Here is a 25,527-nt window from a genome sequence, read left to right on the forward strand (position 1 = left end):
GGGGGACCCAAGCCGGGAAGGAGGGAGGGAAGTGCAGGAGTTGGCCCGCCCAACCCCAACAGTCCTTGCTTCTCTGGGACCTCGGTTCAAATTCCAAATGCCCATGTCTTCCTCTATGACCCTGAGCAAGTCACTTCACTTGGGGCACCGTGCCTCAGTTTCTTCATCCAGCGAAATGTGTGGGATACTTGGGACCACCCGCAAAATCAATGCCCAAGACACATTATCTTCCTTCCTTTCCACCCACAATCAGCAAGACTTCTCCTTGCCAGGCTTCACCAGGGGAACCCCCCCAAATGTCTCTATGTCACTACCTAGGGACATAACAGGCCCAGAGACTTCTCCCACTGGGGTCCAAGCAAGTGCTGCCTGCCCAGGTGGGCAGGGCACAGGCTGCTGGAATCACCCCAGAGGGAGGTTGGGTGTTTCCCAGGGACTGTGGATTTTGTGTGTGTGTGTGTGTGTACCTTTGGAGCTAGGTTCTCGGCACAGAATCTCCATCTACTGCCTGCAGGGTGTTCCCAGCTCCTGGCACCTGCAGAGTAGGTGCTTGCTACCTTTTTTGTTGTCCGATGGAGGAAAGATGAAAGGAAAAGCGATAAAGGTGAGTGTCCACTGAACATGTATGTAGCACCAAGCACTCATCCGGGTAGGAATACCAACAGGTCCTGATTTGCCCAGGATCTTCCTAGCTTTGAAACTGAACATCTTCCTTCCAGGAAACCCCCTCGGTCCCAGGCAAACCAGGATGGTTAGTCATCCTAGATCTAGACTAACTTATTTAATCTTCTTAACCTATGAGGTTGGCACTAACATAGACCCACCCTAGCAGGAAACCAGAGGGAAAGACCACCATGCAGCTACTACTGGAAAACCCATGAACTGTGCAAGGGTGGGAGACAGTGTTTATAGCCCAGTAATTAGTGCTTAGATTCTTGAGTCTGACAGACCAGGATTCACATTCTAGGAATTTGTCCAATTCTTGGACCCCTTACTTAGTTTCCTCTTCCTAAAACAGAAACAATAGGTTGTTGTTGCAAGAATAAATTAAAAGTGCCTAGTGCATGTGCTGAACACAGTACGTGGCACACCATCAGTGCCAAATAAATGCTGGCTATTAAGATTAGGGGTACACACCACAAGCACATGAGACAGAAAGGGTGTAGAAGAGGAAGGAAGAAAGAGCTAAGGATATCCAGAGGAGGAAGTGCCTTCGTGCTTTGAACTCTAGTAGCCTTCATTCTTCCTGGAGCCTGGCTCAAGCAGAAAACCTGGCAGATGTTAGTTTTTTTCTTCTCACTTTCCTTTTTTTTTAAGATATTATTTATTTATCTGACAGAGAGAGAGAGCACAAGCAGGGGGAGTGGCAGGCAGAGGGAGAGGGAGAAGTAGGCTCCCAGCTGAGCAGGGAGCCTAATGTGGGGCTCTTGGGGCTCCATCCCAGGACGCTGGGATCATGACCTGAGCCGAAGGCAGATGCTTAACCGACTGAGCCCCCCAGGTGCCCCCTCTTCTCACTTTCTTACTGAAATGCAAGCTCAGTCTTTGTATCACTGGGATCTCCTGTGGGAGATTCTTGTCTCCTGCATGTCACTGTCCCCACAGCAGCCCCAGTGAGCTTTAAATGTAGCTACGTGACCTTGGGCCAGTGGTCTAACCTCTCTGGGCCTGTTTCCACATCTGGATTGCTCGTGAGGATTAAAAGCGTTAATGCCTTTAAAGGACTTGATAAGCACCTGGCACGTAGTAAGGGCTCAAAAAACGTCAGCTACAGTCATCAGCATCCTTTGCCAGCATCTAGTGGTTTTCGATGACACTCAGAATAAACTCCTGCCTCCGTGCCCTGACTTCCAGGCACGTGACACGTGCACCCCTGTCTTGTCACCCACCCTCTGTCACCCTCCTTTGCTCTGGCTACACTGGCTTTTGCCCTTGCTGTTCCCTCGGCTTGGAATGCTTTTCCACCTGATCTTCCCACAGCTAGCTCCTCGTCATGCTGGTCTCGGCTTCAATGGCACTTCCTCAGAGAAGACTTCCCTGCCTACCTAGCAGTTACTCTCAATCCCATCAGCCTGGCTTATTTGCTTTATAGACCTTGTGACTATTTAATATTGGTTTGCCAAACTATTGGTTAATGGAGACTTGGTCTGTCTCCGTGAGAGCTGGGATCTGGTTCCCCACTTGTTCCCAGTACCTAGAACAGTGCCTGCACTGAGGAGGTCCTGCCTATTTGCCGAGCCCTCAGATGTGTTTGGGGGGCAGGTGATACCTATGTGCCCTGGATTCTTTAGCAACTCCTGCGCCTCGTTTGTCTCAGCCTGACTGACTCTAAACCCAGCCCTGGGCTGGGGGACAACATGTACTCACTGGCCTTGAATCCAGGGACTTGCCCTGTCAGCCCGATCCCCTCCATCACACGGGTTTCCCCTTTCTCCCAAAAGCTTGTGCCCCCAACGCGCACACTTCAGTGATCTTGGCAGATGGGCAGCCCAGGAAGGTCTTTGGCAACCTCCCCGATTCCTCAACACTTGACTTGAGGGATGCAGAGATCAGAAGGCCCAAATCCCTTTCCACTTTCACTCCTGTCTTTGAAGAGGGAAGGAGGGACTTCCCAGCACTCAAAGGGACAAGAAAGAAATGCTTTTCTAGCCTCTACTGTGCACCCAGCACAGCGATATTGTTAAACCACGAGGAGAGCAAAGCATTAATTAAGCGCTTTGGAATCAGACAGACCTGGTTCAAATCCTGCTTCTGTCATTTTCTAGAGCAGAGGTCAGAAAGCTGTTCCTGTAAAAGGTCAGATAAGATAGTACATATTTTAGGCTTTGCTGGCTCTGTGGTCTCTGTCACAGCTGTTCAAACTCTGCCATTGCAGCTATAAACTAGACTTACATGAACAGACCCCTCGCTGGATTTGGCCCATGGGCTGTAGTTTGCAAATCCCTGTTCTAGAGTAAATTAAAAATTAAGTCTCTTTAAGAGCCTCAGTTTCCATATCTGTAAGTTGGGGATGATCTAGTACCTGATAACCTCTCCGGGTGGTGGTGAGATTTTAAATAAAGTATATAAAGTGCTGGGGCACCTGGGTGGCTCAGTCGGTTACTGACTCGTGATTTCAGCTCAGGTCATGATCTCGGGGTCCTGAGATCGAGCCCTACATCTGGCTCCTCGCTCAGTGGGAAGGATTCTCTCTTTCTCCCTCTGCCCCTCCCCCAACTCACTCTCTCTGTAAAATAAATAAATAAATCTTTTTTATTTTATTTATTTATTTTTAAAGATTTTATTTATTTATTTGACAGAGACAGAGACAGCGAGAGCAGGAACACAAGCAAGGGGAGTGGGAGAGGGAGAAGCAGGCTCCCCGCAGAGCAGGGAGCCCGATGCGGGACTCGATCCCAGGACTCTGGGATCATGACCTGAGCCGAAGGCAGTCGCTTAACCGACTGAGCCACCCAGGCGCCCCAATAAATCTTTTTTAAATAAAGTAAATGGGGCACCTGGGTGGCTCAGTCGGTTAAGCATCTGACTTCGGCTCAGGTCATGATCTCAGGGTCCTGGGATCAAGCCCCTCGTCAGGCTCCCCACTGGGTCGAGAGGTTTGCTTGTCCCTCTGCCTCTCCCTGGCTCTGCTCTCTCTCTCTCAAATTAAAAAAAAAAAAAAATCTTAAAAAAAAAGTATATAAAGGGTGCCTGGGTGGCTCAGTTGGTTAAGCAACTGCCTTCAGCTCAGGTCGTGATCCTGGAGTCCCGGGATCGAGTCCCATGTCAGGCTCCCTGCTCAGCAGGGAGTCTGCTTCTCCCTCTGACCTTCCCCCTCTCATGTGCTCTCTCTCTCTCTCTCATTCTCGCTCTCTCAAATAAATAAATAAATAAAATCTTTAAAAAAAAAAGTATATAAAGTGCTGAACCTAGTACTTGGTACACTAAAGGGCTCAATAAATGTCTCTGGTCATTGGTATTAACTAGTTGTTTAACATACAAAAAGTGCTTTCCAGATATTAACTCACTTAAAACTCATAACATCCTGTAAGACAGGTATCATCATCCCATTTTACAGATGAGGAAATAGAGACCCGGAGAGGTTAAGGAACTAGCTCAAGTCAGCCTGGCTCCAGAGCCCTTGCTCTTAACCACTCCACTCACTTGCGTCTCTTTTTAAATGACCCCGTTTAATCCTCACAGCAATTCCTTGAGATAGCTGTCATTGCCCCTGTTTTGCAGACTGGCAGACTGAGGTACAGCGGCAGGAAGTAACTGGTCCAAGTAAGTAAACACAGGCTCCACTCACCACAGGACACCAAGTTGGATTTCTGCCCAAGATGTCAACATGTGTAGCCTGACTTCCCCCCACCCCCCCATCACCAGCTGTGTTTTCTTTGGATCCTTGCATGGCTTGGAGAAGCTGCGTCAGCCCATCTCCCCTCCTGACCATTCTCCCGCCCCCGCCCCCGCCCCCACCCCCCAAGCGCATCCAAGCTACCCCCCAGGAAGTGAACCCCCTCCTTCTCCCTGCAGCGTATGGACAGGCCTGTGTCGGTCTGTGGGTGTGCCTGGGAATGTGCGACAGGGGGCGGGGTTGGAATGAGGGAAGAGGTATGTGTAGGGGGCAGATGTTCAACCAGGAGACTCTGATTACATCTCCCCAAACAAGCAGAATGACGGCGCATGGTGGGAGCCAGACATTTACCAAATGGAGATAAGAGAAACACAGGACTGGGGCTTTCTGAGTTCAGCCAGGACAGAGCTGCTGACTGCCTTTCTGTGGCTTCTAAAGCTTGGACACTTGGCCTTTTGGTTTTTCCTTTTCTTTCCCATTTTCTCCTTGAAGACCAGTTCTTTTTTCTGTGGATGGAGCCGGCCACCTGGCCCCCAACCTTCGTCCAGGTTTCAAAGTCAAGCACTCCAACGTTTCTCATGGGGTGTTGCTCCCCAGCTCCCAGGTCCTGTGCACCCCTGTCCCTGGTACCTCTCCAGCAACTTGGCCTCTAGCAGCTTACTCATCCTCTGACTTCTCTCCTCTTGTTCATGTTCACCCTCCCTCCCAGCTTCCATGCCTCTTGCAGCCTCTAGCTGACTCTGACTCATGGGGCCTCTTTCTTAATGGTTCTCTAAACCTCCTGTCCCTACTTTCATTAGCACTCAGCATGGGCTTCCCAGCCACCCACTGCGTTGAGGAAGGGGTGGGAGATCTGAACAGTGCTGCCTAGATGTTTGGAGTTCTTAAGCCAGAAATAGAAATGTCCAAGTAATTGAAGGGAGGGGTCGGCAAGCAGTAGTGACTTTTCCTTCTGATGATGAGGACTGGTCACCATCTTCAGCCTATGCTTGTCTCTTTGCAGGCCTTTCCAAAGGTTGCAAGAAACACCCAACACATTCCAGCGTCCTGACTTTTCCCAAGATGCTCTGGTGCCACAGTCTCTAGAGCTCAACATACATACAGCCGGGAGTCATGAGGACATCACAGCCCTCCGGCCTCCCTCCCCGTTGCCATCCAGCTAGTGCCGTATTTCAGCACGTCCCCACTCTGGTACCAAATTCTGGGGCTCTCCCAGGCTTCTCATCTCAGGTCACGGTCCCATGTTCACCCAGATGCTGCAAGCTCACCCAGAAGCAGGGGAGTAATCCTTTGAGTCTCTTACTTCCTGAAAGCTCATGTCAGCAGATCCTGGTGTTCCGAACTCCAAAAGGTGCTCCCCCCGCTCTATGCACACCTCTCCATTTGCACCAACACTAGTCTGGGCCATTTTCTTCTTTTACCTGGACAACTAGTCTCGTCTGCCTTCATCACTATTGCTGCTAAAGATCTAGCCTTCCTGCACCAACCACAGGGATGTTGAAAAAGTAGAAATGGTAGTATTTTATTACGCTATTCAAAACCCCATTCACTCCCCATCACACACAAAATAAGACCTGGACTCTGGCCACGAGCCCGGAAGGACTCCGGGCCTCCTAGCTCCTGCCTACCTTCCTCTCTATCTTCTCCCACTGCCTGGATACCAACTCACTCCGTCTCAAGCTTGCCATTGACCCTTCCTTCCACTGGATGCACCTTTGCAGACAGACTTTGAGTGGTTAGCTTCCTTCATTCACTTGAGTGTCTCCTCAAGTGTCACCTGCCCTGGGAGGACCCCTCCCCATCACCTCCTGTTGTTCTGTTTCATTCTTTTTTGGCCGTTTCTTCCAGCAGACTCTAAACCCCATGGTGGCAGGAGCCTGATACTCATGGCTGTGTCTGCAGGGCCCAGCACAGGGTCCAATACATAGAGAGTGGGTCGTTATTACCATCTACAGACCCTTCAAAAGGAGGAGATTTTATCATGGACTGAGCAGCACCGGCCTAACCCCCCCTTCCCCCCTTGAGCCTCTAAGCTCCTTATGCTTCCTGCTGGCACCACCCCTCTCCCTACATCTTTCTGAGGTTATCTGGAGCTGGTCTGCAGCCAGGAATGCCATACTTTGCTAATCTTTTCAGAGGCCTGAACAATCCCTAAAGTCACGGGGGGTGCTCCCTCAGGATCTCAGCTGGCTGTGCAGAAATCAGGACTCCCTAACCCAAGCCACTCCCAGGCCCTTTTACCTCACCTTCCAACCAGCTGGGCTGCCCTGGGACTTCATGTGCCTTCTTGGGAGGCACCTTGCCTCCCACCCCCAAGCGCCTATGTTTTCCTGGTGTGGGAGAGCCTGCTGGCCAGCCTGAGGTCCGTCTCAGTGCCCCATAGGCCAGAACTTCAGGCCTAAAGTTAGATCACTGTTTTTCAGCCCTCCTGCACATTAGTAGCTTTTAAAGTAGGGAAGGTTTTGCTTTGTTTTGTTATGATTTGAATACCTATGGCCCCAAACCCGAGACTCTGATTTTTTTTTTTTTAAGTAGGCTCCACACCCAGTGTGTTGCCCAACACGGGGCTTGAACCCATGACCCTGAGATCAAGACCTGAGCTGAGATCAAGAGTCAGACACTTGGGTGCCTGGGTGGCTCAGTCGTTAGGCGTCTGCCTTCGGCTCAGGTCATGATCCCAGGGTCCTGGGATCAAGTCCCGGCTCAGGTCATGATCCCAGGGTCCTGGGATCAAGTCCCACATCAGGCTCCCTCCTCGAGGGGAAGCCTTCTTCTTCCACTCCCGCTGCTTGTGTTCCTGCTCTCGTATCTCTGTCTCTGTCAAATAAATAAATAAAATCTTTAAAAAGAAAAAAAGTCAGACGCTTAACTGACTGAGCCACCCAGGTGCCTCTCTGATTTTTTTTTTTTTTTAAGTAGGCTCCATGCCCAACGTGGGGCTAAAGTCGTGACCCTGAGATCCAGAGTCACACATTCTATAGACTGAGCCGGTCAGGCACCCCGCAAAACTCTGATTTAATTGGTTTGGGCTGAAGGCCAGGCATCAGTGGGTGTTTTTTAAAAAGTTCCTCAACAGAATATAATGAAAAAGGCTGATAGTAACAAGCATTGGCAAGGAGGTGGAGAAATGAGAACCTTCACAGGCTGCTGCTGGGGATGTAACAGAGCGCAGTGCTTTGTCAGCTTCTTATAAAGCTAAACATACACTTACTACATACACAGCGATTCCACTTCTGGGTGTCCACGCCACAACTGGGAAAACCAATGTTCACACAAACACTTGCACACGGATGTTCGAGGCAACACCATTCCCAACAGCCAAAAAGTGGAAACAACCCAAATGCCCAGCAGCTGGTAAACAGATAAACAGAACGTGGTGTATGTGTGCGGTGGAGGATTATTCAGCAGGAGAAAAGAATGAACTACTGATCAGTGCCGGGACATGGCTGAATCTCAAAAACATGATGCAAAGTGAAGGGACCGAGGCAAAGACTGCATTCTGTATGATTCCATTTATGTGAAAGGTCCAGAAAAGGCAACTCTTTACAGATAGAAAGCAGAGTCGTGGTGACCTGGGTCTGGGGCGTGGGAAGAGGGGGTGACGGCAAACAGCGACAAGAACTCTTTTCTGGGGTGATGGAAGTGTTCTAACACTGAGTTGTTATGGCTGCACAGCTGTGTACATTTACTCAAAGTCATCAAATTGTACATTTGAAAGAGGTGAATCTCGCGGCATATATAAATTATACCCCAGATTTTTCCCGCCAGGGTGAGATCTCTGGGTTAGAAGCCGAGCATCCTAGGAACCCCTCAGCTGAGACCCAGGCTCAGCTGGTGTCCTCCCTCTTCCCCCTCTTTAGGTCAAGTTTCCCTCTGATCTCAGATATTCGCAAAGCTGTCAGCTGTCACCCTGGCTTCTTTTTTGGGGAAGTCTGGGGTTTCATTCTGCAGACTCAGCTCATAGGAGTGTAAACATCCTGGTTCGTGGCCACTCTGCCCAAAGTAGTAAGAACGGGCATCAGAAGGAATGGGTGGGGAGGGTGAAGGTGCCCCCTGACCGCATCCTGAGATGACCCAGACACCACCTGGAGATGCTGGGTGCTCACCCAGAACAGGGACTGAATTTGGGGTCCAGGACCCTGGCTCGACCTGCACCTTCCCCGTTGCCTGACGAGTTCCCCCACCACGCCACCCCTTTCCACCCCTCCAGGCCTTGGCACAGGCTGTATCCTTGCCCACCTGGAAAGTCCTACCCTTCCAGCAAGCGTCAGCTCATTGCCATCTCTTCTGAAGCCTTCTCTTTTGCAGCACTCCCCCCCCCCCCCCCCCCGCCCCCCAGTCAGCGCAGCAGAATCCTTAGCTCCCTGGAGCAAAGGGTTTATTGATCTGTCTGCCTCCTCTGTGAGCAGCCTGAGGACAAAGAGTCTGTCTTATTTCTCTCTGGTTCTCAAGGTTCTGGGGCAGGCCCCACCACATACCGTGCCCAGCCCAAGGAAGAAATGGAGGGGACTATGACACCACATCAGACACTTACAGGACCAGGAAGACCAGAGGAAACGCCCCACTCCCCTTGTCTATTCTTGGCCTAAATGGCTTCTCTCATCTGGCCCCAGAATGGTCAGAGAGCCACTCCCAGTGGAAGCCACAGTTTGGGGTGGAAGACTTTCTTCCGCAGCGTCCCTGGGGCCAGGCCCACTGGCCTCAGAAACTGCCTTAGTCTTATTTAAACTGCAGAACAGAGTCTGTGGGCAGCTTTGGCCAGACCTGGGTGGGGGCAGCCTTGATCAGGATCACACTGGAGCCTCCCTTCCCTGACTGCCAGGACCTCAGGGGTTGAGATGTGTGGTTCCCTCTCAACAGCTTCCTGCTGTAAGGGCAAAGATCAAGTGGGTGAAGGTATGTGGCAGCCTGAGCCTGTATGTTTATGTTTCTTTTTTTAAAGATTTTATTTATTTATTTATTTGACAGAGAGAGAGAGATAGCAAGAGCAGGAACACAAGCAGGGGGAGTGGGACAGGGAGATGCAGGCTTCCTGCCGAGCAGGGAACCTGATGCGGGGATCGATCCCAGGACCCTGGGATCATGACCTGAGCCGAAGGCAGACGCTTAACGACTGAGCCACCCAGGCACCCCTGTATGTTTATGTTTCTGCTTTAATATGGAGACTGGGCTTTGTCCTGAGTTGAGGCTGAGGTCCTCAGAGGCTCAGCCAGCAGGCTCCCAACCAGGATTGGCTAAAGCTGGAGGAGCCCTGCTTATCTCAACCATCTCTTCCAACTCACGAGGCTTCTTCAGAAAAGTTGATGGAGTGCTTGAAAGCCCCAGGATCTTTGCTTGACCTGCTCATCCCTATCTTGGGAGAGAGGACCCCAGGCTGCTGGCAGGGATCTGCCATGGCAGGCAGCTCATGCTTTTCTTGGCATCTCAAAGGGCGCTGCCTTGGTGTGCCCACCACAGAAACCAGAGCCTGGAATAGAAACAGGGATACCTGGAAAAAGTCACCCAGGCTTCAACCCAGTGTGGGCTGTCCATGGTCAACAAATATTTACAGAGGGCCAGGCACAGCACTGGGTATGGGCGCTATAGATGTGAACAAGCCCCAGCCCCGCCCTTGAGCAGTTCACTGAGCACAGGCTGCTATAGGAATACAGAAGAGGGGGCCTGCCCTAGCCTGGGTGAAGGTGAGCTCTGGGAAGGCTGCCTGGTGGAGGTGACATCTAAAGTAAGACTTGAAGAGGGCACCGGGGTGGCTCAGTCGGTTAAGCATCTGACTCTTGGTTTCGGCTCGGGTCATGGTCTCAGGGTTGTGAGACCGAGCCCCACATCGGGCTCTGTGCTCAGCAGGGAGTCTGCTTGAGATTCTCTCTCCTTCTCTTTCTGCCCCTCCCCTCAACCCCCCCCCAATAAAAAATAAATGAAATTTTCAAGTAAGGCTTGAGGGCTGAATGAGTCCAATTGGGGAGGAAGAGTGAGAGCAAACAGCATATGCAAAGGCCCAAGGTCAGAGAGAACCTGGCACCTCTGGGGAAATTACCCGTAGTTCAAGATGGCTGCGGTCTGATGAAGGAGAGGTGGTTTGAAGGTCTGGATCATGAATAACATGAATGTATATCTTTTTTTTTTTTTTAAGATTTCATTTATTTTTATTTGACACAGAGAGAGAGATAGTGAGAGAGAGAGCACAAGCAGGGGGAGCAGCAGGCAGAGGCAGAGGGAGAAGCAGGCTGCCCGCTGAGCAAGGAGCCCGATGCGGGGCTCGATCCCAGGACCCTGGGATCATGACCTGAGCCGAAGGCAGCTGCTTAACCGACTGAGCCACCCGGGCGCCCCAACATGAATGTATATCAAGTGCTCGGCACAACCATACTAAATGCTCTGCCATGGTAGCTCTCATTATAATTATGACCTTGTAAACCAAGTTAAGGGTTTTGGGACTTCATCCTGCAGTCAGTGGGGAGATAGTCAAGGGTTTTAAGCCCAGGGTGACTTGATCAGATTTGCCATATGACCAGATTTAAAGAGATCTCTGTGACTGCAGGGGAGATCATGGACTAGGAGAGAAGCAAGGCTGGAGGACAGGAAGAGCAGTTTGGAGACTAGTCTTATTATTCACTCATTCATTCATTCAAATATTTACACAATTAATCAATGGATTAACTCATTATTTATTTAAATATAATTATTTTGTCATTAATTACTATTATCTATAATAATTCAGAAAGGACGTATGGGGTGGGGGCGCTTCAAATATCTCCTAACAGGTGAATAGATAAATATGCATTGGAAGACAGAATACAGCAATGAAAATGAACTCTAGCTACATGCAACAACATAAATGGATTTTGCAAGTGCAATGTGGAGCAAAAGAAGGCCAACGCAACATAGGACTGTGTAATTCCATTTGTATACAGTTCAAGGAACAGGCAAAATGAAACTATAGTGTTTAGGGATACACACTTAGGTGGTAAAACTATACAAGCAAAGAAATGATTATCACAAAATTAGTGGTGATTACACTGTGCTTGATGATACCTCGACCTGAGTGATGTTCACCTGGGTATTCGCTCTGTGACAGATCATGAAGGTTTACATTTCCGTTTTGTGCACTTTTCTGTATGTGTGCTATTCTTTTTAAGATTTTATTTATCTGGCAGAGAGAGACACAGTAAGAGGGGGAACACAAACAGGGGGAGTGGGAGAGGGAGAAGCAGGCTTCCCACCAGGCAGGGAGCCCGATGCGGGGATTGATCCCAGGACCCTGGGATCATGACCTGAGCCGAAGGCAGACACTTAACAACTGAGCCAGCCAGGCGCCCCTGTATGTGTGCTATTCTTAACAAGAAGGTTTCAAAAATAATGGGTCTTGCTCTATGGTAGTAGGAAAGGGGATGGAAAGAAGAGGCTGGTTTTGACTGTATGTGGAAAGCAAGGAGAAGGGAGATATGAGGAATGCATTGGAAGGAACCAGTCTGAGGAGGCAGATGAAGGCGAAGAGCAGTGTTCATTTGACACTGTGAGTCTGAAGTGGAGCTGTCCGGGACTGCGGTGTGAGTTCAGGCAAGTCACTTCCCTAAAGTCCAAATTCCCTTCTCCACAAGAGAGGGAAGCAGTGTGGTTTCATGGAATTGGCTTTGGGTTTTGATGCTGGGAACCCTGGCCTCAAGACCCCAGTTCTAATACTTCATATTACTTCGTACAATTACTTGACCCCTGACCCTTCCCTGCAGCCTCGGTTTGCCCATGGGTAGACTTGAGATAATCATTTCTACTCTCAGAGTTCTTGGAGAGGATTATATGGTAAAATAGGAATAGGCATTTGGGTTGTGAGACTCTGAGCAGCAAATGAAATGATACTTTGAAAGCATAAAAGCAAGAACAGACAGCAATGACTATATGGTTTTTACACTCCAGTTTTAATAAGAACTAGCTGTGGAGCTTGCAAAACTGGGCAATCTGTAAGTCTAGAGTGACCGTATAATTTATCGTGCAAACCAGGGCACTTCTGAGAAAGAAGACAGTATTAATAATTATGCCAGGACAGCAGCCATAAATCAAGACTGTCCCAGGGCGAGCAGAACATGTGGTCCCCTATGTAGGTCTGAGGTGGAGACCAGGCATCCGATTTCCTATTAAGCTTCCCGAGCGAACTGGAGGCTCTGTGAGGGCAGGATTGGCTTCACCTATGGTGCCTATATGGGGCAGGTTTATTTTTGGAGGGCTCAAAAGCTACTTGGGGCAATCCTCATAACCCTGTGAAGCGATAATAGCTAACGTTTATTAAATGCCAGGTACCACATGTGCTGAGTACTTTACAGGCATCATCCCAGTTAATTCTCACCAAACCTTTATGAGGCAGGCGGACTTACCTTTCATTAGAGGAAACTAAAGCTTCAAGAGGTCCAACAACTCCCTCAAGGCCACACATCTAGGATGGAGGAGCAGGGCTCTAAACCTAGCCGGACTGATGAATACCCTAGTTCATACTATTGCCTCCGGTTTTGTTGACACTCCCAACCCCACCTGGCTGCACGTTGGCCAGGTACCGCGGACGGCAGAGGCTGCTGCCCAGCTGGGGTACCTGCAGCCTCTGGCTCCGCTTGGGAAGCGTCAGGCCAACAAGCAGGTGGCAACCTCGTATTCCTCTGAAGCTACTGCGGTTGAGAGGTCAGTTTACTAAGGCGGCCCGAGAGAGGTGGAGCTAGCGAGTCGGCCCGCCCCTACCCAAGAATCCTGCAGGGAGCCGGGCGTGGGGTACCTAGCAACTGCAGCTCCTGCTGGCCTAACTTTGGTGGCCGGTCTGAGCTCAGTGCGGCTTAGCACCGCAACTAGTAGCCATAGGTATGTCAGTGTTGGGAGAGCCTCTCTGATGCGTTTAATTAATAATTTCCTAAATTTGCCAAAGCCCTTCATTATGTCTCCCACGGCTGTTTTGAGTTTCTTCTACTCAAGAACACTTGTAACTTATGTAGCCTCACAGTGGAAGAAGGTTCGATTTGCTTGCATCTTGGACATGGAAAATGGCTGGAAAACATTCTTGACAGCGGCCCAGAGAGGGAAAGCCACTGGACGTTTAAGTAGCAGAGCCCCGCCGGAGCTAGGACCCAGGTCCCTGCCACGCCCAGAGCAGCGTCACAACTCCGCCCCCGGCTCGGCGTCTTTGCCGAGCGCCCGCAGGTTCCCAGCCCGCCCCGCGCCCCCCGGTGCGCACTCTCAGTCCGGCCCAGGCGGTGCGCCTCCCACCCAAGTCCTCCAACCCTGGCGGGTGTGCTTGCGGAGGGAAACTGAGGCAGGGAACGTGCCTGTGAGCTCGTTCCTGCCTCCGTCTACACCCCACAAACCGCAAAGCTGCCGAGCCCTCCTGAGACCCGCATGGAACAACAGGGAAGAACAGGAGGAAGGGGAGGGGGCGCGAAAGCAAGCCGGGTCTGTGGAGTCAGCCGGTCCTGCCACACTCAAGATGGCGGCGCGGCAGCGGCGAGGTCCCTCAGAGGCGGTACCAGCGCATGCGCAGCGCGGAGTCCCGGCCCGGGACACAAGATGGCGGCAGCGGCGCTGGGGAGGGCGAGGCGGAGGCGGCAAAACGGGAGGTCGAGCAGAACGTGTAGCCGCGTCCCCTCGAGTCCGCTCCGGGCAGGTAAGAGCCCCAGGAAGCCATGGTCCCGCCGCGAGCCGCTCCGGGGTCCGAGGATCCGAAGCCGGGCAGCGGTGGCCCCTCTGGCGCTTTCCGCTCGGGGCCACCGCTTGCCCTGTCTCTGCCGCCGCCGCCATCTTAGGCCCGCGGGTGGGCGGCCGGGCCGGTAGCTTGGGTGAGGGAGCTGGGCCCGGAGAGCGCGGGCGGAGCGGCCTCTAGGGCCCCTCCGCTGCTGCCGCCGCCACCGCCTTTGTGTCGGGCTCCGACTCTGAGTCGCCTCAGCCCGGGGGCGGGAGCGCGCGGTGGGGCGGGGGGCGGAGCCCGAGAGATGGGCCGGCGCGCGCGCGCCAAGCAGCCCGCCCCCGCTGGGTTTGGGGGGAGGGGAAGGTGTGCGCGCGCTCGGGTGTGTGTGTGGGGGGGAGCCCCCTCCTTGAGAGGCCCCCGCGCCTGCGCATTTTGCCAGTCCTTTGACTCCGCCCTCCTGATTCAGAGGGTTCTGATTGGTGCGTTACTGAGATGGTCCCGCCTCATCTTTCTCCAATCCCGTAACCAGGTTCTTTTCCTTCTGGTGGGTTCCTCCGGTTGCGCAGATACAGTTATTAAGCTGATCGGCGCTTTCAGACTGCGGTATGCGCGGGGCCTGGGAAGCCTTTGGATAAATAAAACATTACCTTAATAATAGAGTTATTAATTACTTAAAGTGTACAATACGCTAGACTCTACGTATAGAGACCACAGAGGTCGAATGATTCCTGTTTGTAAGTCGGAAAGCGGTAGAAGGACCTGGACCCCGGGTCTGCCCAAACCCAGAGCCGGTTCTTTGGCCGCCGACCTGCTGCTTCCAAATCACCTGGGAAATTAAGAAAATTTTTTTAATCGTAAAAAATTGGTAAAGGTTTGAAGCGGTGTAAAATTTGTCATCCCGTTTGCCAGGCCTCCCTTTTGGGGTGTGTTTAAAAAATACAAATTCTTGTGAGCTGAATCTCCCTTCCCCATTCCCGACTCCTAGGACGTGAAGTAAGGGACAGGAATCTGAATTGTTTTACAAGCCCTCGAGATGCACAGTTGGCTTTGAAAACACCGCAGTGTCCCCATTTGGCCTCTCAGCTGTGCTGTTCTTGCTGTCTCTGCGTAGTTCAGTTACTGTATCAGTGTCACACGATATTTGTTGGGGAAACTGTCAATAAAGATGAACATGCTGTGTTACATAATGCATTTGCATGTATGATTATTGTGGTTTTAAAAGATCGATTCAAAGAAGTGTGTTTTTCACTCACTGTGGGTGGCTTGGGAGCATGCCCCCGGGATCTGATACGTACAGTTGACCCATGAATAACATAGGGGTTAGGGGCACCGATCCCGGCACTGTTGGAAATCCCAGTAGAACTTTCGGCTCCCCACAACTTTACTAATAGCCTCCTGTTGACCAGAAGCCTTAGTGGTAACATAGGTAGTGGATGAACACGTGTTTTGTATATCATGTGTATTACACAACGTATTCGTACAATAAAGTCAGCTAAGGAAGAGCACCTGTTACTAAGGAAATCATAAGGAAGCGTAAATACATTTATAGTAGCACATTGTATTGGGAAAACTGTGTAAGTGGACCCACACGGTTCAGACCTGTGTTGTTCAAGGGCCAAATGGTATGTGCACTTTTCTCTTGGCTTAGGGATATTTTGGTTGATAGGAGCAGCTACACAATTTGTGGGGTCCAGCGTGCAAAACGAAAACATGGGCCTGCTTATTAAAAGTGTATTGAAAACTTCAAGACCACAACCATAGAGCATGAAACCAGTTAGGGCCCTCCTCAACACGGGGCCTGTGTGACTGCAGGCTGCAAGTCCGTGAAGGTGAACCTTTTGGTTTGCAAAGTTTGGGAAGTATCATTTTCGTCCCATAAATCCCCAGATCTCCCACAGTGTCCCCTGCCCTGTCCTGGGGGCTCCCAACTTGCTCTGTGTCATTGCCCCTCTTGCTCTTGTGCGTGTGCTGCAGCATTTCACAGGTCTGTGACCCTCTCTTCTCTTTGCTCTGCAGTTGCTGATGCAAGGAATTCCCTGGGCCCCCGTCCACTCCACTGCTGACCAGCCCACCCACCCGTGCTGAGCCTTCCTGCAGGCCTTCCCCCTGCCTCTGGGATCCTGTGACGTGGGGGTCCATCCGGTCGGAGAAGAAAACCCTCTCATGCTAGCATTGCAGACCCCAGAGGGTGAGAAAAAGAGGGACCTTTTGCAGGCTTAAGACATATGGGCTCAGCCCCAAGGCACCGGGAATCCCTCCTCCCCAGAGAATCAAGCCTTTTCTCCCCTCGGTTAGTGGTTCCGAATCTTTCTGTTATCACGGCCCCCTTTGGTTGTATGTATGCCCTCTTGCTCTGTGCGTTTTTACTGCCAAACTGTACCTACGAAATAATCGCTCACTTTTCCCTTTCCAAATTAACGAAGATATCTATGACTGTACAAATAAAATTAATGTCCCAGTGATTCCTATGATGTTGTCAACAGCCAATCAGAGCTTCTGATCATCATGAGATAATCAGTGTGACCACAACGAGTTGATAAAATTTCAGCAAGCAAAGATAACTGATGTTTCAACATGCCTTTGTGCTCTTTTTGTGGGTAAATGTTTGATTTCTTTGGGTGTTGTGACATCTTGAGAACAACTTTGGGATCACCAGTCCAATCTCGGTTGGGCCCCTAGGAGTCTAACAGCCAGGTCAGGAATCACTGGCCATTGAGGCTTGTGCTGGATGTGCTTTGGGTGGGGGTCGTGGAGAATACAAATCTGAAGGAGCTGACCTGCTTCCTGGTATTTAAAGTACATTTCACCTGGGGATTAGGGAGGACTGAATTAGGTATTTCTTCTCAGTCCCACTGGTTTCTTTAGCAACAGATTGTTTCCTGCCCTGAAGCACAGAATGAGGCAGCCACTTAGATGCCATGTCCCCTCTGGGCTGCACTCTGTTCCAGTTAGATTTTATTGGGTAGGAACAGGAAAGAGGTCCTCCTGTTCTTTTTTGTGGGAATCGCTTCTCAAGGGCAGACCCTGTTCTGTGTTCTGTGCCACTCTGTGCTTTCTAAATATTTGCAGAATGAATAGAGTTCCTATTGGGTCCAGGTACCCTGCTGAGCACTGGAGAGATGAACTGGACCCAGTTCCTAGCCTTGGGAGTTCTGACCATCTGACGGGTAGACAAACCCAGCTGATAGGACTGAGTGCCACAGTGGAAGTGTTCATCGCCCCACGGAGGGGGGTTGGGTGGAGAGTCCAGGAACACTTCCTGGAGCATGTGAACATCGTGACAAGCCAGGCGGAGAATTGGGGAGAGTATGTCAGGCAGAAGGAGCAACATTTTGCAGTTGAGGGAACTGGGACTTAGATCCCAGGACTCCTTTGGTACCACACTGGCCCTCCAGGGACCGGACTGGATTGATTTCTTCATGTCTGCAAGTGGTCAATGGAGCCCTCAGTGGATTGTAATTGGTGGGTGAGGGGTGGAGCTGACCTCCATGCCCTGCTAGCCTGACACCCTTTGGTCCTCTGTGTGGCAGGTCCGGTGTGGGTGCTGAGATGGCCAATGAGAATCACGGCAGCCCCCGGGAAGAAGCGTCCCTGCTGAGTCACTCCCCAGGCACCTCCAATCAGAGCCAGCCCTGTTCTCCAAAGCCCATCCGCCTGGTGCAGGACCTCCCAGGTACTGGCGAGGGGCAGGGTAGGGTGGCGGGGTAGGAAGGATGCCTCAGGAGCAGCCCTGACCCTGGCTGGGCTCCATGCTTGTTTGCAGAGGAGCTGGTGCATGCCGGTTGGGAGAAGTGCTGGAGCCGGAGGGAGAACCGTCCCTACTACTTCAACCGATTCACCAACCAGTCCCTGTGGGAGATGCCTGTGCTGGGCCAGCATGACGTGATTGTGAGTGCCAGCCCAGGGCAGGGCTCCCGAGCAGCTTCTAGCATCTGGGCCTTCCCCAAATCTATCTTGAGCAGCTGTTATGTGCCTAGCCCCATCTTGGGACCTGGGGATACAATGACACACAGACACACTCCCTGCCCTCATGGAACCTACACTCACATAGGGGAGATTGACACGTAAAGAGATGATTGTAATGTGTGTGATGCTGAACTTGAACTCCATGTTGGGCACTGTGCCTGTGATGCAGTTATAAGCAAGACGGACCTGGTCCTGCCCTTGCACTTTCAGGGGGCCCACAGTCTACTGAGGAGACAGTAGGATCGAAGTGTGGCATGTGCATGAAGTCACGGGGTGGGGAGGGGACAGGGAATGCTTCTCCTTGAATTAGCACTTAAGGTGACAAAGTTAGTGAAGTGAAAGTTGTCAGAGGGGAGAAGCACGTTCTAGGAATGGCAGTGTCCATGTGAGGGGGCCGTCTGGCAGGAACGTGTGCTTTTGGATCCCTATCAGGCGGGGCAGACTTTCCTTACTGGGCATAATCAAGCCAGTTGGCAGCCCCATTTTGCAAATGAAAACACTGAGGGTCAGAGATGGGAAATGACTGGCCCAAGACCTCGAGCCAGTAAGAGGCAGAGCTGGACTCGAACCTGATGTGATTTCAGGGCTACCCTGCCTACCATCACTCATACTCGGGATCACCAAAGGAATTTCATCCATGGGGTCTTGCTCTTTAAAAAAAAAGCGTTTCTTGAGTTTTTCCCTTTATTCCTCTCATTCTCGTGTTTAAGGAAGAGAAATTAACATGTACAGCGGGTTCTTCTGCCACATGTCCTATTAAACTGGTCATATTCATGGACTCATTGAATCGTCTTCCCAACAGGAGGTTGGGCCTGTTTGGCATGGCCATTTTGAAGGTGAGGGAATTAGGAAGGGACGTTCCTCTCCCAAGGTCACACAGTTTCAAGAGGCAGGCAGGGGTGGAGCCCAGTGTTCTTTCTGCATCTCAGCCCCCTTTGCTCTTCCCGGAGCAGTAGGAGCAGGGGGCAGGAGGGCATCAGGATTCTGTCATACTGGGACTCCTAAGGCACTGGCCCCCGTTGCAACTCTGCTGGTCTCCCTCCACCAGTCGGACCCTTTGGGGCTGAATGCGACCCCACTGCCCCAAGACTCAAGCTTGGTGGAAACCCCCCCGGCTGAGAACAAGCCCCGAAAGCGGCAGCTCTCGGAAGAGCAGCCGAGCGGCAATGGTGTGAAGAAGCCCAAGGTGAGCGTCTGCGGGCTGTGAGGACGTGGGTGGTGAGCGGCCGCCGCAAGCAGGCAGCCGGCAGGTCGGTCAGGAGGGGGCCTGGGGCACAGCTCGTGAGCTGTGCCAGAGCAGCAGCCGCAGGCCAGCTCTCCTGACCCCGGTGCCTTCTGTGTTTTTGCTCTAGATTGAAATCCCCGTGACACCCACAGGCCCATCCGTGCCTAGCTCCCCCAGTATCCCAGGAACCCCAACGCTGAAGATGTGGGGGACATCCCCCGAAGATAAACAGCAGGCAGCTTTCCTCCGACCCACCGAGTGAGTCCCTGCTGATTGGTTTGGGGGCATCCATCGTCCATGCGTGCCTGGGACCATGGGGTGTGGGGGCAGGGCACCCCTCCTCCCTTGCCTCTACTTTCCTCTTTGCTCCTTTCCGTGCCCCAAGGGTGTACTGGGATCTGGACATCCAGACCAACGCGGTCATCAAGCACCGAGGGCCTTCAGAGGTGCTGCCCCCACACCCCGAGGTGGAGCTGCTTCGCTCCCAGCTCATCCTCAAGCTTCGGCAGCACTACCGGGAGCTGTGCCAGCAGCGAGAGGGTAACTGCCTCCTGGGCCTCAGGACCCTTGCTTCCGCCCACCCTTAGCCAAGAGCCGGGCTTGACCCGCTGGGCTTGGGAACGGCGCAGTGGAGCCTAGCGCTTGAGAGTGCAGGCTGTGGAGGGGACAGGCCTGCTGGAGCCGCAGCTCCGCTAACTGCTTACAGAAAGACTGGCATCAGTAACCGCAGACGCCATCATTAACACTTCCAGAATGCTTACTGTTTGTCAGGTACGTGCGAAGCCTTTTCGTGGCTCTGTGAGAGGGCATAGGACCAAAAGTACCTGCACCTCATGCATTGCTGCCGGGAGGAGAGGTGGAATGGGAAGTCCTCAGTGAGCTGCGGCTTTTATTCTTTAGTGTAAAGAAGCCTGCTTGACTTTGCTGAAATGTAGTGTTTCTCCTTTCCCCTTTTCCCAAGCAACGTTTCGTAACACTCTGCAGAAAACTCGCGATTCTGAGTCTACCTGGGGAGATGTTGCCTGCAGGCGGAGCGCCCCTTACTGCTGCCCCTCCGGTGCCCGCATCCCCCCCCCCCCCCCGTGTGCTGGGCCCACGTGGAGGCCGCTGACCGAGCCAGGCTTTCACCAGCTCGTCTGTTCCGCAGGCATCGAGCCCCCTCGAGAATCTTTCAACCGCTGGATGCTGGAGCGCAAGGTCGTGGATAAAGGCTCTGACCCCCTGTTGCCAAGCAACTGTGAACCGGTCGTGTCACCTTCCATGTTTCGTGAAATCATGAATGACATTCCCATCAGGTACAGGCCCACAGCTGGGGCCGACTCGGTTGGTTGGGGGGGCGGGTAGGTGTGTGTGGCCAGTCCTGTATAGAAGGGTTCTCACTCTGCCTGCTCTCGGTCCCAGGTTATCCCGAATCAAGTTCCGGGAGGAAGCCAAGCGTCTGCTCTTCAAATACGCAGAGGCCGCGAGGCGGCTCATTGAATCCAGGTTTGCTCTAGGCATAACCCAGCAGGCTGGGTGTGTGATCAGAGTGGGGAGGTCCTGGGCTCTCTGGCCCATCTCATGGAGCTCGGTCATCGTTCTTGGTGGCAGGAGGGCCGGCTCCCAAAGAATGTCAGTGCAGATGGGGTGGGAGGAGTAAGCATAGAGCAGATGCCCAACCCCCGGCTCCATTATGTGCCCTCAACTGGCAGGAGTGCGTCCCCTGACAGCAGGAAGGTGGTCAAATGGAACGTGGAGGACACCTTCAGCTGGCTGCGGAAGGACCACTCAGCCTCCAAGGAGGACTACATGGTGAGTGGCCCTGGGGAAGGAGGCCAGTGGCAAGGCTCTGTGGCTCCTTCCTCCAGCTGCCTGCCTAGGCCGGGCAGGACCCCACAGCAGCCTGTTGTGTGGTTCAGCAGACCTTTGATGCTCATCAGTCCCCAAACTCCTGCATGTAGAGATGTTTGTCCAGGCTCCTGGCTCTGTCCTAAAGATGGTCTCCATTAAGGTTCTTTAATGGAATCCTGTGCTCGGCCACACACCATAAGTAGCTGTTTTTTCAACTTCATGAATGTTGAACATCTCCCTTGAATAGATTTTTGGACACAGGTGGACAAACTGCCTTTTCTTGGGTGTGTGCGTTCACCACAGTGAAGAACTGGCACCAGATTCAGTGCCTGCTTTACTGTGTCTGCAGCGATTCTGTTTTCTGGCCCAGACCCGCCACTTCTTTAACTCTCCGCCAGCACTAGCAATGGGCTTTCTTTTCAGGATCATTTTTCACAAGAGACAAGGTTTCGCACTTCACGATAGTAACTGTACTTGACACGTAGAGTGACAAAGGTAGGTGTACTCACTAGCCAGAGTGACTCATTTTCACTTATCACTTTCACACGTGTGATTCAGCAAAATTACAAATGCCTAGTTAAATCCTTGCCAGTTGCTAAAAGCTCAGATCTCAAATCTGCAATGACCAAGGACCCCTTTTTGTAATGGTCTCTTCTCCCTAGTAGGTGGCAAATGCTTTATAAGTGGGGACTGTGCCTGCTTTGTCTGTTTCCCCAGCAATTCTCATGGGATCTGGCACAGTGTAACCCCCACTAGAGGTGCTGGCATTTATTGGACACTTGCTGTATGCCAGGGGCTTGGTTAAGCCCTCAATTATTTAATACTCAAACTGTCTTATCCGGTAAGTATTTTGTGTTCCCTTAACAGTTGAGGAGTAAGATTCAGAGATGCCAAGGGACTTGTCTAAGTGACACAGCTAGTTAAGTAGCCGTGTTTGAAAACAAGGACTGCTGGACACCTCCAGCCCTCCCCCACCGGCGCCCCGGAGCCCTGATCGGGGGTGTCTCCTCCAGGACCGTCTGGAGCACCTGCGAAGGCAGTGCGGCCCCCATGTGTCCGCCGCGGCCAAGGACTCCGTGGAGGGCATCTGTAGTAAGATCTACCACATCTCCCTGGAGTATGTCAAGCGGATCCGTGAGAAGCACCTTGCCATCCTCAAAGAAAACAACATCCCAGGTAGGAAGCCAACGGCAGGGAGCCAGCTGTGAGGCCATCAACTCTGTTCCCTGGGCCCTGATGGAGGGGACAAGCGAGGCTGAGCCTCCAGGCTGCAGGCTGCTTTGGGGAAGTCTGTTTCCCCCAGCAGTGTCTGGAGCAGGACCTGCTGTCCTTGGGCTCGGGGGTTCCAGCCCTCCTCTAGGAACTGGAGGAGAGCTGGGAAAGGGAGAGCCAGAAGGTGGTGCAGACAGGCCGGGGGTCAGCAGTTGGGCGGACTTGCGTTGGCACCTGCTCTCTGCAAGCCCCCGTCTCCCCACACCGCGCTCTCGTGCCTGGCCACAGCTCATACGTGTACTCGGGTAACTCTGAGCCAAGCTTGGCCCAGAGAGCTCCCTAAATAAGGTACCGCAGTCCCTAGGAGAGCTATGCAGCTCTCCTCCTCCTGTCTGACCAGCTGGGGGCCTGTGCCAGTCCCGAGCACGTCGACCCAGGCCACCAGCTCCTGCCCCTGCTGACTTCCTGGCTGTTAATGCCGTTACGAAACCGTCTGAGCTGCATTCTGCTCCTCTGTGGGACGAGACTCCCGTTACCCCGGTCGCTGGGACACACGTGAGGCCCCAGCACGCAGTAAGCACTGCGAGTGAGCCGAGCCGAGGCAGGGTGGCCCCTCACTGCTCTCCCTGCCCACAGAGGAGGTGGAGGCCCCAGGAGTGGAGCCCCGCCTGGTGTACTGCTACCCAGTGCGGCTGGCCGTGTCCGCGCCCCCTATGCCCAGCGTGGAGATGCATATGGAGAATAACGTGGTCTGCATCCGGTATAAGGGAGAGATGGTCAAGGTCAGCCGCAACTACTTCAGCAAGCTGGTAAGAGCTGGGGTGAAGGGAGAAGGCAGAAGGAGCCAGTGTCCGCAGCAGGTGGCCAGCGGGGAGGGAGGGAGGGAGGGAGCACTGTCGGAGGACCGCTCTCTGCCCCGCAGTGGCTGCTTTACCGCTACAGCTGCATTGACGACGCCGCCTTTGAGAGGTTCCTGCCCCGCGTCTGGTGTCTCCTCCGCCGGTACCAGGTATGGGCCTGGGGCAGCGGCGGGGGGGGGAAGGGGGCTCCGCTGGAGGGGGGCCGGGGGGTGAGCCCCGGAGGCTGACGGCGGCCACTGTGCAGATGATGTTTGGCGTGGGCCTCTACGAGGGGACAGGCCTGCAGGGATCGCTGCCCGTGCACGTCTTTGAGGCCCTCCACCGGCTCTTCGGCGTCAGCTTTGAGTGCTTCGCCTCGCCGCTCAACTGCTACTTCCGCCAGTACTGCTCTGCCTTCCCGGACACGGACGGCTACTTTGGCTCCCGCGGGTGAGGGCCGGGGGCTGCCGGGCCCTTCTGTGCAGGCCCGACAGGGGCTCCTCTAGAGCAGAGATGCCACCTGGGCTGGCTACTTCCTAATGCTTTAGGGTTTTGGAATCGGGCGGTACTGGGTGTAGTCCCTGCCTTCACCCCTTGCTAGCTGTGTGACTTTGGACTGGTCGCTGTACTTGCGGGAGCCTGTGCTAGCCCCTGCCCCAGCCTGTGGGTTTCTCGGTGAGTTGGTCCAGGCACGGAGAGGCACGGGAAGTGGTAATTCACACTACCACGGGAGGGTGGAGGGCAGTGAGCACGGGTGAGAGACAGGCCTGAGACAACAAGAGGGCTGGCTCAGCACCTGGGGACCTCCTGGCTGGGGCCTGTGCCGCGGTGAGCGCGGAGTCCGAACTGGGTTTGAGCCCCAGCCCTTCCACTAAGTGGCTTGGTGGACCTGGCTGCCAAGCCTGAGCCTCTCCATCCTCAGCCCTTCAATGGAGTCGGCCACATCTTGTCCCAGGATGAAATCAGGGATGCGTGTTGGCCCAGGGCCGGACAAGGGCCCATCCCTTTGACAACGTGGGGTGCTTAGGATGCTCGACAACTTAGGATGCTCACCTCTGTCCCCAGGCCCTGTCTGGATTTCTCCCCGCTGAGTGGCTCCTTTGAGGCCAACCCTCCGTTCTGCGAGGAGCTCATGGATGCCATGGTCTCTCACTTTGAGGTGGGTGCGCTGCTCCAGGTGGGGGGTGGGGGTGGCAAGCAGGAGTGCCGGCCACCTGGTGGGCAGCCTTTGACGTCCACCCCGTGCCCCCTCCCGTAGAAACTGCTCGAGAGCTCACCAGAGCCCCTGTCCTTCATCGTGTTCATCCCCGAGTGGCGAGAACCCCCCACGCCGGCGCTCACCCGCATGGAGCAGAGCCGCTTCAAACGCCACCAGCTGGTCCTGCCTGCCTTCGAGCACGAGTACCGCAGTGGCTCCCAGCACGTCTGCAAGAAGTGGGTGCCCGGGGAGGGCACGGGGGGTGGCAATCACACCAGGCTGAGCCCCACCTTGAGCTGCTCCTTCGTTCACAGGGAAGAAATGCACTACAAGGCTGTCCACAACACGGCCGTGCTCTTCCTACAGAACGACCCTGGCTTTGCCAAGTGGGGGCCGACGCCAGAGCGGCTGCAGGAGCTGAGTACCGCCTACCGGCAGTCAGGGCGCAGCCACGGCTCTGGCTCCTCCGCTTCCTGCTCAGAGAACAAGGACCGGGACTCGGGTCGCGAACAGGGCCCTAGCCGCGAGCCTCACCCCACTTAACACATCCTGCGGGGAGGAGGAGCCCCAGGGCGCTGGTGTGGACTGCTGGGACTCGGGCCTTTTGGGGCTGAGCAGACCCCAGGACCCTCCCCCTGAGGTGGCAGCAGGACTCAGGCTGCCAGTGTCATAGGAAGATGATGCCTCTGCCAGGGCTCCCCCTCCCTGCCCGATCCCCCAACTCCTCACCTCAAACTCACTCCATCTCCCATGTAAATAGGTCCCATCCCTTCCCCGTCCTCCCCTAATCTCTACTATCTTATCACCATCGTTTCATTTGTAAAAGGAAATACAGAAACCCCCCTAAGAATGCGTGAGGGTCTTGAGGGCTGAGAAGGCGGAGAACCTGGAGCTAGTCCTGGAACCACACCCTCTACATCCAGGCTCACCTTCTTATGACCCCTGGGCCTTCACACCCCAACCCAGGGCTCCAGTGTCTAACTTCTCGCCCTGCTGGCCCCACAACTGCATCTCTGGTGGTCTCTGTGTCTAGCAAGTCTGGAGTCCACAGCCCTGCATCATCTATCTGCAGGCCCCAGACTCCCACAGCCAGGCCTGCACTCCTACCCTCCAGGGAGCAGAGGACTGGAGGCTGTGCCCAGGCAGAGAGCAAGACTCCTGCTCGACCTAGAGCCGCCACAGTGAGGGGGCAGCCAGCTAGGGTTCACAGCCCAGGGTCAGTAGGAGGAGCAGCTCTGGGCCACCATGGGCTTCAGGGTATAGTCT

The 25,527-nt window shown here is 53.5% G+C and overlaps 1 protein-coding gene across 3 annotated transcripts; it reads left to right on the top strand.

The window, feature by feature from the left end:
- The first annotated feature begins 13,489 nt into the window (after positions 1 to 13,489).
- On the top strand, positions 13,490 to 25,108 carry PCIF1 (PDX1 C-terminal inhibiting factor 1). 3 transcript variants are annotated; one of them, XM_035006441.1, is made up of 17 exons: positions 13,490 to 13,970; positions 16,008 to 16,588; positions 17,522 to 17,664; positions 17,755 to 17,879; positions 19,006 to 19,143; positions 19,310 to 19,440; positions 19,568 to 19,722; positions 20,330 to 20,477; positions 20,584 to 20,667; positions 20,874 to 20,973; positions 22,026 to 22,188; positions 22,861 to 23,033; positions 23,147 to 23,233; positions 23,329 to 23,513; positions 24,129 to 24,222; positions 24,322 to 24,497; positions 24,576 to 25,108. In XM_035006441.1, exons 2-17 carry the CDS (start codon positions 16,566 to 16,568, stop codon positions 24,802 to 24,804), a joined length of 2,154 nt encoding a protein of 717 aa, XP_034862332.1. In that variant the 5' UTR covers positions 13,490 to 13,970; positions 16,008 to 16,565; the 3' UTR covers positions 24,805 to 25,108. The 3 variants fall into 3 exon arrangements, with proteins under 3 accessions (XP_034862332.1, XP_034862331.1, XP_034862333.1); XM_035006440.1 differs by having other exon boundaries at positions 16,008 to 16,281; XM_035006442.1 differs by having other exon boundaries at positions 16,008 to 16,179; positions 24,576 to 25,104.
- Positions 25,109 to 25,527: the final 419 nt, after the last annotated feature.

This window comes from Mirounga leonina, unplaced genomic scaffold (assembly GCF_011800145.1).
Source record: "Mirounga leonina isolate KUSES-001 unplaced genomic scaffold, KU_Mleo_1.0 Mir_150, whole genome shotgun sequence".
In the NCBI taxonomy this organism is placed as follows: Eukaryota; Metazoa; Chordata; class Mammalia; order Carnivora; family Phocidae; genus Mirounga; species Mirounga leonina.